The 17,425-nt window shown below is 42.7% G+C and overlaps 2 protein-coding genes across 2 annotated transcripts in view; one reads left to right on the forward strand and one right to left on the reverse strand.

Annotated features, from left to right (window-relative positions):
* Positions 1 to 11,775, reverse strand: part of lamb4 (laminin, beta 4) — a 51,887-nt gene extending 40,112 nt beyond the window's left edge. The window contains exons 1-4 of the mRNA XM_083763274.1: positions 11,680 to 11,775; positions 6,617 to 6,667; positions 4,075 to 4,244; positions 1,764 to 1,899 (exon numbers count right to left, since the gene is read on the reverse strand). Coding sequence (XP_083619400.1) covers positions 1,764 to 1,899; positions 4,075 to 4,244; positions 6,617 to 6,653 — 343 coding nt within the window. The 5' untranslated portion in view covers positions 6,654 to 6,667; positions 11,680 to 11,775. The remainder of the gene's footprint in view (positions 1 to 1,763; positions 1,900 to 4,074; positions 4,245 to 6,616; positions 6,668 to 11,679) is intronic.
* Positions 11,776 to 16,173: 4,398 nt separating this feature from the next.
* On the forward strand, positions 16,174 to 17,010 carry LOC310857269 (fructose-2,6-bisphosphatase TIGAR B-like; the record flags this gene model as incomplete). The annotated part of the gene is made up of 1 exon (XM_083762880.1): positions 16,174 to 17,010. One exon carries the CDS (start codon positions 16,174 to 16,176, stop codon positions 17,008 to 17,010), a length of 837 nt encoding a protein of 278 aa, XP_083619006.1.
* Between the last annotated feature and the right edge of the window lie 415 nt (positions 17,011 to 17,425).

A 17,425-nucleotide genomic window follows, 5' to 3' on the forward strand; every position in this document is an offset into this window, starting at 1 on the left:
GTGTTGTCATCAGCCTTGTCAGTTATTATTTTATTGTTTTTGTCTTTTTCTTTGAGTTATGTTTTGTCTCTTTTTATTGTAAGTCTTGTTTGTATGTCTTTTGCTATTTTTTGTCCGATCTGTAATTTTCTGATGAATCATTATTGAAATGCCTTTATGCCAAAAATCATAATAAACAGATGTTTAAAATAAAAAAAAATAGCCGATCTACAAGCTCACAGCGGTTGTGAGCTTGTAGATTTGCAGAGTGCACCAGATGCGGTATTTACAGGTATAGAGGATTTAAGTGGGGCTGAAATTGCAGCTCAACAAAAGCAAATTCATCCTAGTGAATTCATCCTAGTGTATTCCTCCTAGTGAATTCATCCTAGTGTATTTATCCTAGTGTATTCATCCTAGTGTATGGCGGATGCCAATTTCAAAATCTCTGTGATACGATTATTGTGAGCGTTTATTTTATCACAATAAACGACAATAACGATTATCGTCCCATCCTTAACTCTGATACTGATACTGTAGTCATACAGTGACGTCGTCTGTGTAGTTACAATATGCAATCTACAGAAGTATAAATTGCTTAATATACTTTATATCAAATCGATATTTCTTGAAGTCTAGACATAACTATTAGGTTTAGATATAGATCAAACCCATAATGACCAGCAATCTGCCTTTGCAAAGAGACACCTACATTTCACGACATGGTAGGCCTAATGCTGCAGCTGTTTTATGCATAAAGCCCTGCACCTACATACTATACTAGCGTTAGTTAGTTGGCAATATGTATGAAGGCTAGCCTATATGGTTCTGTTATCCCATTCTGAACGGGCACCCATTTTGGTGTCGGCATCATGTTGTGCTTTACCTATTGAAAAATAGCAGATCTACAAGCTCATATCGCGCCACCGAGTGGCGCGATACGAGCTTGTAGGTCTGCTATTTTTTGAAAAATCGAAGAACGACTGACATTTTTAGAATCTGATCTCAGGTCAGAATGGGTTCGTCAGACCAGTGTGTGTCCGGCGGAAACCTCGTATGAATCTGATCTCAGGTCAGAATGGGTTAAGTTACATACTGTAACATAACAGTTTATGTACGAAGCTCCATACATGTTGTATAATACAGTACATATAGTTATTGCTGCATAATAATACATCTAGGGTTATACAGCGGTAGGCTCTGTAATAATGGCCCCTTACAGTCTATCGTAATAGCCAGTAGTCACTATGGTTACAGTATAGGTTCTGCAAATTATAGCAAACATTATACAGCATGTAGTCTGTATACCATGACAGCCTACAGTACATCTATGGTCATTGGTAGCCTACATATACAGTTTGATACATCTATGGTCATTGGTAGCCTACATATACAGTTTGATACATCTATGGTCATTGGTAGCCTACATATACAGTACGATACATCTACGTAGGCTGTGGTAGCCTACATATACAGTACGATACATCTACGTAGGCTGTGGTAGGCTACATATACAGTACGATACATCTACGTAGGCTGTGGTAGGCTACATATACAGTACGATACATCTACGTAGGCTGTGGTAGCCTACATATACAGTAAGATACATCTACGTAGGCTGTGGTAGGCTACATATACAGTACGATACATCTACGTAGGCTGTGGTAGCCTACATATACAGTACGATACATCTACGTAGGCTGTGGTAGGCTACATATACAGTAAGATACATCTACGTAGGCTGTGGTAGGCTACTACAGTATGTATAGGCCATAGAGCAGCACCATTCTCTGACTGCCACCATTTCATCCTGCGCTCGGGGTCAAAGGTGGTGATGACGTTGTCGACGCGGTGGCTGTCCGGGTTGCTGTCGCTGTTGTACGGCAGCCTGGAGTCGCACGTGAAGCACTTCTGTTCATCCTGACGGGCGTTAAAAACAAACACACACACAAGTTGACACTTATGGCACAATATGTATGGTTCACCAGGACAATTACAAATAAATTAGCCACACACTCACCACCACAATGGATTGCAAATCTGCTTTGGCCTAAATCGGCTTACAATTAGCAGCAGCAACCCACACACTTGCGCGGTATGATCGAGAACAGAGATTGGGAAATAATGGAACAAACCCAGACTTGTGCAGCCACTAGTCAAATAGTATAAATCACAGTTCAGTGCACATGGAAGCTCCTCCGTGTCCTGCTGCTATCCAAGCATGTGAAGACATGCTTTCTTTTAGCAGAGTAGGTACAGTGAGGCAAATCTCTCTCATCCTGCAATATGAACTGTACACACTGTACACCCCCCCTCTTTTCCCTCCTTTTCTTTTTTGTTTCGTTGATAAGCCCACTTGCCTTTTGCCAACCCCCCCCCCCCCCCAGTGACAGTGTAGGAAATGTATAGGCCTAAGAAATGTGGCAAACAAAGACTCAAACACGTGGCTGGCTATAAATCTGGATGACGGAGGTACAGGGGAGGAGGAGATGTGTGTGTCGCGTGCCAACAATGGCCGATAATTTGATACTCAACTTAATTTGATCTACAACCTCGTAGAGAGTCGCAATATTGGAGACATGAAGGGCTGGCAAGAGACTAGGGCGAGTGGAGCGGAAAGAAGGGGAAGAAGGGAATGCAGAAAGAATGGCCAAAGGAGAGCTGGAGAGCATAAAGTCGTCCCCCTAAGCGCTGTGAGGGGGAAAGCCAACGTAATGACCTATAAATGAGGCGGATCAAGACTTGTCTCTACAGGGCGAGACAGCAAAATGTCAATCAAAGCCCCGGGGAGCTGTTGCAAGAAAGCCTTTATTTAATCACCTTGTCCTCCCAGCTTAGAGCAATCTTTATGGAAGTTTATTGTATATTGTTTTTACAATTTATACAAGCTATCCCTGTGAAAATGACAGATATATATATGAAAGGTGTACACTAGTGTACACCTTTGATATATCATGTGTTGTCTTTACAGCGGAGACACCTGTCTTCTCTTTCAAAGCATGCTCGGTGGATTTCCTTCGTTTTGAAGTACAGGAATTCAAAAGGGAACCCTTTGAAGTATTACACGACTATACCAAACAATATAGCACTATAACAAGATTTGAATTTCAATAACTTGAAAGTCATACAAATCAGTATAAATAAGTGTAATTTCGGCTCAATGTGTCTAATTAGATTCAGGACCAAAAGCACTTTGTACTCTTCTGGTCCTCCAGAATCCAACCGTTTATATGTAACCCCTGAAGCAATCCTTTTCGGGTTCATGATCGGGTCGGGAGCGGATGATCTCTTATATCAGGCCTGAACCCTCAAAACCGGAAAATAAGAAATACCTAAAATAATTCCCCGCGATCAAGGGCATCATCATTTTAGGGCCTACCCAATGTCAAAAGAACCGCCGCTCATCCGCTGAAAAAAACGTAAGAGAGGTGCTGGAGCCATACAAAGGGAACATGAGAAAAAATAAAGGGAAGCTCCGCACACTCAGACCTGCGCACAATCAATGTATTTATTTAGCAAGCTTACAGTCTACTGACCTTCTTCAGGCATGAAGAAGGCCTACCCAATGAAAGCCTTGATGTGGCATATGATTCCAACACTTGGAATAGTTTGCTTGGTATATCCATCTTTTATTCCAACTCGTAGCGACTGGCGAGACAGACGCGACCAAAACAAAGCGATGACAAAAAAGCCAGAACCCTTAAACAGGGATAAGAGGTTTTGTATTATTATTATAATAATGTTCTTATCATCCGGTCTAAACCACGCCTAGACCAGATCACACAGCGATGTAGTAACACAGACCCAGGCTTTCCTCCGAGGTGGAAAGCCATGGTGACGCGAGGTTAACACCCATTTTGGGCGGTAACCCCTTTTGGTGTTAGCCTTATGTTATAATATAGCTATTGAAAAATAGCAGATCTACAAGCTCACAGCGCGCCACCGAGTGGTGTGCTACGAGCTTGTAGGTCTGCTATTTTTGGAAAAATCGAAGAACGACTGACATAGAAACATAGCTTTTTCAGAAAACTGTCAGGATTTAGAAGACATTTTTTTAGAATCTGATCTCAGGTCAGAATGGGTTAAACCGCTGACCTCCAGGTATCCGATGATGCAGTAGGACTGGGGTCCGTCCAGGCCACAGGTGGACGAGGCGGAGAGCTGAGCGGCGCGGCCCACCATCAGGTCACCCAGGTGGGGGTTACAGGAACTCCCCTCGCACTCGTCCTGCGTTCGGGCCCCAGGCGCCATCATCATCATCATAACTACACAGAGAGGATGGAAGAGGGGAAAGAGGTTGTGTAGTTGACAATACTATGTCATCGCTGCACGGACGAGAAGGAATTAATAGTGTAGCAACATGACGCAGGTATGTACTGTATGCTGTGTGCGCGCCATGTCTGTCAGTACTGGACTGTTATGTGAAGCTTTTCAATGTCTTTGCTTCGGTACACTTTCTATTCACGTTTTTCCCCGCCAAGGCACTGGGGCTCCTTGTGTGTGTGTTTTGCTTCCTTCAGGCCGTGTTGCCATGTCTGCTTATTATAAGCAACCTTTGACTTGTTTTTTTCTGTAAAGTCACTTCATTATTATTATAAATTATTGAACATATTTTGCCTTTTTTATTAAAATATTTAAAAAAAATATTCAAAATATCTCGATTTATTTTCAATGTGTTTTTAAATAACAGATGTACAACCTCACAATGTGTCGCTGTGAGTTTGTAGATCAGCTATTCTCATTTGTGGTTGTTTTCATAGACCTGGTCACTTGTTTCTCTTTTGCGAAACTGGCAACACAGCAAGAGAAAGAGGAACTTCTGCACACACAAACGCAGACACTATGGGCCATATGAAAAAGGTGAATACTTGGTGAATATAGGAAGCATGTACACAGTATATATACCCACCATTGTGCACTTTATGAGAACTCAGGTTTATCCTCTCTGACTGAGAGGCCAGATAAGCATTGGCACCTATTTTTAAAGGTTTTATGACATTCATTTTCATTTATTTTTATTTTTATTTTTTATTTTAGGTTTTATGACCTCAATTACACCCAAAAAACCTGAACTTTGAACATTCACTGGATTTTCTGTGGTCTGAAGTTTTCTTTGGGGTTTGGAAGCCTTTTGAGCTACAATGAAAACAGGCAACACAGTGAAACAGTGACATCTGCTGGCAAATCCCATTGACATATATGGGATTTGCAGGGTCTTACATCACTTACTGCCGGCAAATCAGAGCACCTGTTTGAGCCAGAAAATCCCAGATCACAGAAAATCTACTGAATGTTAAAAGTGCATGTTTTTTGGGTGCAATTTGGGTACAAAAATAAGAACAATTCCAAAACCTTTTTTTTTAATGTCACAATCCCTTTAAATTAAGCCATTGCTGGGATGCTCCCTGACTATATTTGTTCCATGTTGGAATAGAACAATAGCATGTACTGTATCAGACCCGCTCTAGTGATTCTTTAAGGCTCAAGGTTCCTCAGGCTCAGACAGAGTTGGGCAAGAGAGCTTTTTCTGTCAATGGCCCAACTTCGTGGAATGAACTTCAAAAACGCCTTAAAACTGAGCTCCCTGCCAGCCTTCGGTCAGTTCAAAGGAATGCTCCAGCACATTTTTTCACCGTGATATTGCTCCTGCTTCAATTGATTTATTTTACTGGTTGTTCTGCATTTAAGGTCCTTTGTAATTTATCCAGATTTATAACGTTGTGTTTGATGTATTGTTTTTGAATCGTAACCTTGGCTACAATGAGAATGAGGGCTTGCCCTCAACTGTATTTCCAAGCATAGATAAAGGTGATGATGATGATGATGATGATGATGATGATGATATGATGTGGCGGGGTAGAAGTCACAGTCAAGTGTACTCATTTTACTATATACTGTATAAATGATGAGCTTTGGGGTAAAATACTGTTCTTCATAAACTGACAAAATGCCAACCCACCATAATCAAATTTACATGAAAGACTATACAGTGCATACTGAGCTTTGAATGCTCCTGATTGCATTCAGACACTGTAATCATAGCATGGCTAGATGCGCCAGAAAGAAATCTAACATGCTTGATTGCACATCTTGTGATTTTAAGTTGCGCTGCAAAAAAGTCTAACGTGAATGAAATAACCACTGCTTGGGAAATGAATCGCTTTGACGATTATCAGTTGCCTACAGAGTTGCTGTGTAGAGTTTATGAGATATATTTAGATAGATTCATTACTGTATACCTTCATATGTACTAGCTATTCATTCTGAGGTGCATTGTATCTTGTAGTACAGTCTGTGTCAAAACTTGACACATGAAAACAGAACAAATGGCTACTGTAAAAGGTCCATTTATACTGGTGAAAATATGCGAACAGAACAGGACTCTGGAAAGCAGCAAGTGCCGGCAAGTGGAAATATTCTCCCAGCGATGCTCAGCAAGTGTTCACACGTCTCAAAGGGAGAGGATTCGTCAGCTAGGATGGCAACGAGTCAGCCTCCCGCTAAAAGAACCTCGACAGCTTAATCCTCGCCGTGTCAGAACAAATAGCATGTGGAACATATCTGATCCATCCGTGCTGCTATTTGCCTGTCACCAAACCATGCTATGCCAAGCAGGAGATGAATGACTTGAACTCACTCAGTAGTAGGAGGAGAGAGACCATCTTTAGGGTCATCTGCTGGCAAAACTCTGGGGGGGTAGACAGAGAGAGAGAGGCAGAGATTAAATACTGCACAGCTCATTGAACTGCTGTTTGTGGCACACGGCGTGTCGCACACAAGCACGCACGCACACACAGTTACAAAAAGAAAGTCACACAAGAAAGACTCATAGACAACAGCATAGGAGACAGATAATAACAACAAGGCTCAATAAGGCTGCATTCTAACGTGCAGGCTCTCAAATAAGCAAAAGCCATGGTTTATTTTTGTTTTTAAGCTGTGTTTTGGAATGCTGAGCAGTGCTTTGACCAAGGAGGCGATGCATTTGGTCATCTAGGGAGAGAGTAGTTCTGATTGTATTATACGACGCTAAACTCACCAACATTGTAGCTGTACTTCATAAGAATCATTCATAGACATGCTATGAGCTACTTTCTGTCTAGAAATTCCATTCTATTATTTGCTTGGAAGTGCTCGTTTTCAATAACGCAGCGTCTTGCTGCCTCCTGCATTGTGTGCAATTTAGAAACAGGTGGCACACAGGACCGCAGAGTGATTTCCAACGAGCGCTTCCAAACTCCAACGCTCCATGCTGGGGGGGGGGGGGGGAGAGTAACATGTGCACACACTAACATTTTAAGGGGAAAACCGGAAACACTGCACTAGTGTGAAAATGCATGGGATACAAAAAGAAGAAGAAGAAGAAGAAGAAAAGAATAACAGTTAAAGTTTACAAGAAGTGACGCACGCACGCACGTTGCCTGCAATGTTTCTCCTTGCATGCTGTGAATAAATCACCTTGAACCCTAAAGGACGTTGCTGAGTATAACCAGTTCCAACGTAAAGCAGTGATTCTAAGTTCTAACTGATTATTATCAGTGACAGCTATAGGCAGCAAAGGTGTTGCCTTGATAACCCTCGATGACATATTTATAACCTAACCGGACAGTTATACACATCCTGATGGCAGGGGTGCATTTATGTAACTTATGGTGCAGTTGTTGAGATACCTATATAACTCTGTTACTGCAAATATCTGAGTCCATATCTGAGCTCCTTTTCTTCTGACGATGCAAGTAGGCCGGGCGCAGCGCACGCTTGCGACCAGCAGCAATAAGTTTGGTTTGATGTATATGTGTTTCAAGCCTTATGACCTGCTGTAAAACCTTTTGCCCTTCGGGGACACTAATAAACAACCTTGAACCTCCTCACTGTCTCAATAAACAAAGAAGCATTGCTCCGTCTACTACACAAGTAACTACACAGTAAAACACTCAATACTCTGAGAGCGTATAAGGGCCCGTAAGGGTTCCATTTGTACACTCCTGGAGAGTTACAAAATGTATGAATTAACATTGATGATTTGACTGCATATACTTTTTTTTAAATCTAAGATAATTACTCAGTTTAATTCAGATTCATGGTTTACGTGCATGCTCGTGCTGGATGCTAAGGTTACAAAAACAATAGGTGTGGAGGAAGGCGTGAGCTCAGTCATTTACAGCACATACCAAGAATTTTAAATGGATTCTCCACTGGCAGCTATTCAACACCGCTGATCTGCAGACACGCTTTGCGGTGGCCATATTTCTCTGACAGCACACACCCCACAAAGTGCCCAACAAAACTAATGTGCTGTATTGTACTGACTCAATGCTATACTGCTCCTGTAGAATGGACTGCATGTTTAGAAAGGTGCTATGCAAATAATGTAGGCTATACAATGTAACTAAACTGTCTAAACTCTTCCTCGGTCCATTCAGAGGAAGAGTTAAATGTCTTTCTTCGGTGCAATAAAGCATGGGCCGCATCGGAGCCCTGCAGTGTGCGAGAATGTATTTATTTTCTCTTTAAACTGTTCCTCGCTCAGCACCTAGAAGTTCGGGTTTGGGGATTTGCATGTAACTAAAGCATATGCCTCTACAGTAAAACCTTTGAATCCTACAAATATGTAGTCCTACTTGTGCTTTTAAATATTAAAAAGAAATAAAGCTTTCAACCTGGCATCCCTATTTTGCTCATTTCAGATTACAGAAAAATATAACTATAAATTGCAGATCTACATCCTCAATGCTTGTCACAATGCGATACAATTATGAGCTTATAGATCTGCTTTTCGCTTAGTTTGAAATAGGCCAGTTGTTAAGGTGAAGCCTGTTGTTAAAGGAGAATTCCATACTAAAAGGCTTTCTTACCTTTCTTTGTAGTCGTTACGTCCCCACCAAAGAGGTCCAGGTGTTATTTTGTGCAAAAGCTCCTTATTGGCTATTTCCCCTACCATGAGCCCTACATGAATTGCATTGAATTGAATGGGAATTGAATGGGGCTATGGGGTGTTGTGCTAATTCGCTTATTTCCATCGCTCAAAATAATAATTTCTTTGTATATATCCTCTCTTCATAATGTAAATAATATCCCAAGCGGCACACTTTACTACTTCTTTCGATGGAAATAAGCGAACTAGCATAACACCCCATAGCCCCATTCAATGCAATGCAATTCATTGAGGGCTTATGGTAGGGAAAATAGCCAATAAGGAGTTTTTGCACAAAAAAACACCTGGACCTCTTTGGTGGGGACGTAACAACTACAAAGAAAGGTAAGAAAGCATTCTAGCATGGAATTCTCCTTTAAGATCCAATTGACCTATAAACTACTGGAGGGCGTGTGTGTGTGTGTGTGTGTGTGTGTGCGTGCGTGTGTGGGCACGACCGCACGTGTGCGTGCGTGCCCATGTGCCGTGACTCATACGAGGTGCACTGTACACTGTAATTTGACGATGGGCCACCATTCACGATGCATTGTGTGTTCCATATTCTCTGCTCTATTGTGCGATATGCATGGTGCTTTTTGGTGAGATAATGTGCCCCAGGCGGTGCGCAGGAATGTACGGTTATGAGCCGTGCAGCTCCGCATGCGAGTGGTGTGTGTCCCTGAGTGGTGTGTGTCCCTGCAGGGGCTGATGAACTTCAGGGGGAATGCTCGTGGGCCCCACCAGTAATTGTACAGGGATTTACAGTGTGAAGCCTCAACTCAACAAGCTATATGGCCTTTGAGAACTCGACGGAAACCTGCAAGATGGACGGTGTTACGTAATTTCTGTACGATTTATCAGAATAACACAGAACTACTTACAAGTGCGAGATCATAGTACGTATGAACCAACAACAGGGTAAATGGTCATTTTAACCCATTCTGACCTGAGATCAGATTCTAAAAATGTCTTATACATCCTGACAGTTTTCTGAAAAAGCTATGTTTCTATGTCAGTCGTTCTTCGATTTTTCAAAAATAGCAGATCTACAAGCTCATAGCGCGCCACCAAGTGGCGCGCTATGAGCTTGTAGATCTGCTATTTTTCACACCAAAAGGGGTTCCCGCCCAAAATGTGTTTTAAGTAGTCAATGAAAAACAATTTAGTGAAATGATACCATGGGTAAACGTCAAAACAACTATGCTATCTAAATAACGTTAATTTAACATATCAATAATGCATGCTGGGTATGTGTAGTGTGTGTGTAGTATTAACATGTATAATATGTATCTGCTATGGTTTTTTATATCGAATTCGGTGCCACTGCAATAATGCACTCCAATTTACCCTTAAATTAACACGTTTAGATAAAAAAGGAAGATCTCGTGTTGCATTTCATGCTATAGCTTTCCCACTATAATCCAACTAAACAAAGTCTTGACTAGATGAGACTTGACTGGGTGCCTCAAGTGAGGCCAACATACAAACAAATGAGCATTATGTACACACTGTAAATGTAGAGTAAAATACAAACAGGATTAGTGTCATGCTGTAACCTGCATTGAAGAGGAACCCTTATTTAGAGGAATTTACTGTAAACTTTACTAGTATCTTGGGAGGTATTTAGCAGAGCGACTTAAATTATTTATTTGTATTTCGAGAATGTACAGAATCTTTTTGTGGTGTTTTTGAGGGGCACTATATAGCCCCTAGGTTTAATGAATTCCTGTTCTGTTCTTTGACTATATAGAAGTGTCTATTTGTACGTCTCTAAATGTTTTGATGAATTGAACAAGGTGGACCCTCTTGTAAACAAGTGTAATGCTTAATTGGCTCGTCCACTCACAGTTAACAGTCTTTGTTTTGATTGATTGATTGAAATATTTATTAACAGTTTGCAGAATTACAGTACATTTCAAGCACAAACTCAATACAGAGACTGTTAACTGTGAGTGGACGACCCAATTAAGCATTACACTTGTTTACAACAGGGTTCACCATGTTCAATTCATCAAAACATTTAGAGACGTACAAATAGACACTTCTATATAGTCAAAGAACAGAACAGGAATTCATCATAAAGGCAGCAAAAAGGGAAAAGAAACATATACAGTGAGGGGGGAAAGGGGGTGGGGGGATTCAGATTTTACGGGGGCCAGTTTCGAATTGCAGCCATCCGTAGGTGCCCTTTGAGAGCGGTTTTGAAGGAGTCAAGGGATTCACATCTTAATGTCTTAATGACTGTTGGTAGGGCGTTCCACATTTTGGTGGCATAGGAGCGAAAATAATTTAGTCCCTTGTTTGTGCCGAATCTGGGTTGTACATGGTTTGTTGCACTCCCTCTGGTGTTGTGGGTGTGGACTTCGTTTACATTAAGGAAGTATTTAGACAGGTACATGGGTATCTTGGCGGTGTATCGAATCTTGTCGACCAGACCCATTGCAAGATGCTGTACTTGTATTGAGTTTGTGCTTGAAACGTACTGTAATTCTGCAAACTGTTGATAAATATTTCAATCAAATCAAAAATGTTTGTCTTATCTAGACAAACATTAAAAGCCATTAACAATGAACAGAGATTAATGTTTGTTTTGTCTGTCACTGAACAAATCGGCATATGATGTTATGTTACGATATTGCGACGATGTAAGCTGATAAGGGTTGGTAAAGCTCCCCTTGCTTCACACAGGTGTGACTTTTTTTAAATGACAAACGGCCTCATTGAGGACATGACATTTCTGTGACTGCAGGGTGTATGGGAGCTGCATCTGGGCTTTTTTCACATACCTCGTTGGTGTGAAAGTGTTCCAGCGGTATATTTGTTTTCTTCTGGTTGCCAGCTGACGTTCAACTGATGATCCCACAACAGTCGTGGTGAGTTCTTGCACTACAGAGGCAGAAGTACAAGACCGCTTCTTATCAGGCTTTGCTTGTTGCTTTAAATAGTTTTTATCCCACAATTTTGTAACCCACCTTTTTCACCCAGTGTCAATTATCGAATGTAATCCTGGATGATACACTTCCTCTGCCAACCTGGGGGGGGGGGGGGGGGGCAGCGGACTGACCTCATATGCTTCCTTCAATGCATGAGGAGTCCAAGCTGCTTCTTTACACCTGACAGGGGGGAGTTTCACCAGCCGGACGTAGCGCGTGGAAGGAACACGTTATTCCGACCAGTTCCTTTCCCCTCCATCAGGCGCCTCGGCTGGCCAGGGGGAGGCAGTTTAGAGACCAGGATTACTGCATGTTTTTTGTGAGGGTACCTACCCTAGGGGACACGGGGAGAACATGTGAGGGTACCTACCCTAGGGGACACGGGAGAACATGTGAGGGTACCTACCCTAGGGCACACGGGGAGAACATGTGAGGGTACCTACCCTAGGGGACACGGGGAGAACATGTGAGGGTACCTACCCTAGGGGACATGGGGAGAACATGTGAGGGTACCTACCCTAGGGGACATGGGGAGAACATGTGAGGGTACCTACCCTAGGGGACATGGGGAGAACATGTGAGGGTACCTACCCTAGGGGACATGGGGAGAACATGTGAGGGTACCTACCCTAGGGGACATGGGGAGAACATGTGAGGGTACCTACCCTAGGGGACACGGGGAGAACATGTGAGGGTACCTACCCTAGGGGACATGGGGAGAACATGTGAGGGTACCTACCCTAGGGGACACGGGAGAACATGTGAGGGTACCTACCCTAGGGCACACGGGGAGAACATGTGAGGGTACCTACCCTAGGGGACACGGGGAGAACATGTGAGGGTACCTACCCTAGGGGACATGGGGAGAACATGTGAGGGTACCTACCCTAGGGGACATGGGGAGAACATGCAAACTCCACACAGAAAGGCCCTTTCGCCAACCCCGCCTCTTGCTTGTTGCTGATAATAAACCTATCGGCAGTAAAAGTGTCAATACTACAATGTACTCCGTTACAAGTACAAGACCTTTATTCAATATGTACTCAAGTAAAAGTACAAAATTATCGACATCAAAATGTACTTAATAGTCCTAAAAGTAAAAGTACTCATATTGCAGAATGTCCCGTTTTCAGTTCAAAATGTGTACAAAATCTTTTGAAAATAGAATCGTCTATTTTCAAATTTGTTGAATTGGTTAATTATGTTTTTGAATGAAAATTTACATTTCCAAAGTAACTAGTAACCAAAGTTTTCAAATAATTGTAGTGGAGTAAAAGTAAAATGTTTGGCTCTGAGATGTAGTAGTGGAGTAGTAAAAAGTAAAAAGTACTGGGAATCTCAAGTAACTACTCAAGTAAAGTACAAATTCCTCAAAACTGTTCCTCAAGTACAGTACTTACGTTAAGTAAATGTACTTAGTTACTTTCCACCACTGCCTTTCAGCATCTTCATACTGTATATGACGGAACATAACTGTAAGATGATGTCACCGGCTTTAAGCAGATGTGTATATAGATATAACACGTTCAGAACCATTTACTGTACCTCCTACTGTACTATATAGCCAGGTGTAACTCAAACACTGCGTATAACTGTATAGCATTCAGGTATTTGCTACTACTGCCTACTATAGTACTTTTTGACCCCACAAGATTTTGAATGTTACTTTCCACAACTGTGCCAGACTGCCAGTTATAAAACATAAAACATTATTATGCCAACAACAATACGAGAGCCAGTTTTCTGATGATAAGCACTCAGAATCAATATAACTCCAACAATAACTATTTTAACATAACATGTTGAGGTAGAGGAATACCAAAACTAATATAGTAGTACTTTATTCATTTTGAATGAAAATGTTCCTTTTTTTTAACTAAATTGCAAAACTGCTATTCTACCAGGCTGTTAATTTAATGTAAGTGAAGGATGTACAGTGGCCTTATTGAACCAGAGAAAACAGATAATTAGCCGATATCTGGTCATTACAGTAGCCTACATCATTACAGTAGCTAGCAGCTTCACCAAATAAGGCTATCTCATTCAGGATGGAGTTAACCTATTACCACCATCAGCAATGACCATTTAATACCCACATAGTTTAGCAGTTGTCAATCTGCTAAAAACAAATAAGTCAAGTTGGGTACAGAGTAAAATCATCATTTTAGCTAAACTAACCGAATACAAATGTTACCACATGGACCCAGGTTTGTTTGGTTCCAATTGTAGGCTATACATTCCCTGACTAAAATGAACGCTGGATTTTACAGTTTAGTGAATTATCTAAGGCTGCAAATATCGATTAGCTTTAGCGATTATTGTGTAGATTACTTCTTCAATGAATCGAATAAAACAATCAGTTTTACTTTTTAGGCATACTTTTCTTTTTTTATTAGCAAATAAACGTGAAGAAATCATTTCTTTTTCTTCTTATAATGAAATAAATGGATTAGTCTTATTAACCTTATTAAGCCTTAAGCCATATTAGCCTTATTATAAGCCTTATTTTCTACTTTGTTGTACAACGGTGTCGCACAAAAATAGTGAAATGTTATTTCATTCAAAAGTACATTATTCCTTTTAAAAGTCGATTAAACCAATGAGTTGAAGAATGAGTGCAGAAGCCAACAGAAGCCATTTGCCTACCTGTCTCTGCTGCAGCCTCACTCACTGCACGCCCAACTACATAATGACTGGAGAAGACACAGCATGTTGGAGAGGCAGCGCACACCTGAGCTGAAAACCTAGCCTCCAGCTGTGTGTGTGTGTGTGTGTGTGTGTGTGTGTGTGTGTGCTCGCGTGCATGTGTGTGTTCATCCTATACAAGAACAAAAAAGAGAGTGAGAAAGAGAGAGAAGGAGGGATTATGTTTCTTTAGTGTGATGGCGTAAAGGGGTGTTTTTTATCTTCACAAACACATGAACTATACATAGAACTGAGTTGTGAGCTCTCAGAGTCTTCACTGACACAATAACAATGAGAAGATAGTATACCAACAACAATACAAGTAGTTTTCAATAGTACTTTTAAAACCTTAATAGTAACTTTTAAAGAGTGCTTTCTTTGGAAGCGAACTTTCCATTCATACTATGCACCACCGTCCACCAATGTGATTTCTTTTTAACCAAATAGCAAGTGTAAATAGTACTGTACACATGACAAACAATTTCTGCATTCGGATATGAATATAGGCTTACATGATCACATGAATGTTGTGTGATCATCAGTAGTGGAAAATGTACTAAAATGTTTTATTTAAGTACAAGTATCAATACTGCAATGTAGAAATACTCTGTTACAAGTAAAAGTGTGGAATTCAAAATGTACTACAAAAGTATTCATTGTGCAGAATGTCCCAGTTCAAGTTTTCAAATGTATATAAAAATCTCTTGAAAATAGCAGATCTACAAGCTCACAATGTGTCGCATCACAGTGCATTGTGAGCTTGTAGACTGACTATTTTCAAATGGCCGAAATTAAGTCAATGTACTTTACACCACTGTTGATCATGTATGTATCTAGTCTTGAGTGATTCACACAGACGATATAGTACAGAATGGAAAGAGACAGCCTACATACAGTAAGCACCGAATGGAAAGAGACAGCCAGGAGCGTGCCAGTGAATTCCAAGAAAGAACCTTAACCTGATGTGACTGACGTGGCACTCCATCTAGTGTTGGATCAGTTCACCATTGCTTGAAAATGGGGGAAAGAAAGGTTAAAAAAAAAAAAAAAAAAACATACAGATGCAAACACACGTTCAAAATATTAGCCTACGTATTCTTCCTTGTATTTATCGCACAAATTGACAAAAGAGAATAATTATGATTTATTACAACAAGATATGACTTACTGACCTATTTCACACATTATCCAATAACACCTATAGGATATAGTGTATTATGAAACTGATGATGTTATTGAGAATATCAGGAATTAATCAAAGTAGTAGGTCGGGAGTGGCTTATTGTCGGTATCAGCCGGTAACACGCGGGAGTCTAGCTGTCCCCGTTACAATGTGCTAGACCCCTGAGAGATGGGTTGCTGAGGTGGAGCGCCACACCTACCATCAGCTCCCAGTACTTCCCGCACGACTTGCTGCACCAAGGTCCAAAGGTGAGAGCTCTACCGACTGAGCTACCCGGACACCAAGGTTATTGATTGTGGACTGAAATGAAAATGGTCAGTATATCAGTAAATTATGTCAGTGATGATTCAGCCTTAAATAAATCTTAATACAGCCGTGTTATGATATGCTGATATCATGACGTCATGAGTGACGTGGCCAATGACCCCAAACAGGAAGTACATTGTACGGCACACAGTCACCCAGCCGACTGGGCGAACATGTTTACCTTCAGCCTGACGTTGGTCCGGCATGGAGAGACACAGCACAACAGAGACAAGCTGTTACAAGGCAGCGTGGACACGGTGCTGTCAGAGACCGGACTCCGACAGGCGGAGGCAGCGGGACGGCACCTCAGAGACCTCCGCTTCCACAACGTGCTCGTCAGCGACCTTCAGCGGGCCCGCCAGACCGCCGAGGCCATCCTGAGGAACAACGCTCACTGCTCTGACGCCGAGATGCTTCTGGACCCTTTGCTCAGAGAGAGGGCTTTTGGCATAGCTGAAGGACGCCGAATACAAGACCTGAAGAACATGGCCAACGCCGCTGGCCAGTCGTGTCGAGACTACACCCCCCCCGGAGGAGAGACCTTGGACCAGGTGAGGCTGCGATTTGAGAAGTTCCTCAGAGTCTTGTTCCGACGGCTGGTCGACGAGCACGGCTGGGACACGGGACACGGTGACACCGCCGCGCCAGAGGAAGCAGCGGGAGCCGCGGCGGACCGCCACCCCGATCCTTGCCCTGACGACGAGGTCCTCCCCGCCGGCCTCCCCGACGACGGGCTGGGTGGCGCGCGGGTCCACGCCCTGGTGGTGAGTCACGGCGCGTACATCGGTGTGGCCATCAGGCACCTCGTGGAGGACCTGCACTGCTCTCTGCCGCCGGGGCTGAAGACACACCAGGCGTTCGCTCCCTGTCCCAACACCGGCGTCAGCCGCTTCGTCGTCATGCTGAGCCGGGACGGGGGCGACGCCGGGCCGCCGCCGCTGCTGTCCTCCGTTCGCTGTGTGTTCGCCAACAGGAAGGACCACCTGGCAAAACTCAAAGACCTTCAGTAGCGGTGCAGGCCCCTAGAGCGGCTGGCCAACGTTGAAGCCACCAATACCCTACTGGCCAAAGCTGGGACTGCAGGACGTTCCGAGACGTTCGTGGAGATGGACGGACGTTCAGTGATGTCTTGACGCAAAAGTGCATCAAAAGTGCAAACCGTTCTCAACTTCGAGCCAACCATAGAGTTATAATGGTACTTCGGGCAGACTTCCAGTGACAAGAATAGCCGTGGGCGGGGTGGTCCGGTCTCTAGATTATATATAACTCTATGGTGGTACGGCGACAGTCACCAGAGCAGTCGGACCGTGCCAAAGTGTTAGCCCCACCCCCACCCCCAGAGTGTGCAATCAGAGAGCTCAGCGGCCGGTGTCACTCACAGTACCCTCCCCCTGCTGGGCAGACTAAAGTGCGACTTTACATGTC

The sequence above is a fragment of the Protomyctophum parallelum genome (genome assembly GCF_964188405.1).
Source record: "Protomyctophum parallelum genome assembly, chromosome: 4".
NCBI lineage: Eukaryota > Metazoa > Chordata > Actinopteri > Myctophiformes > Myctophidae > Protomyctophum > Protomyctophum parallelum.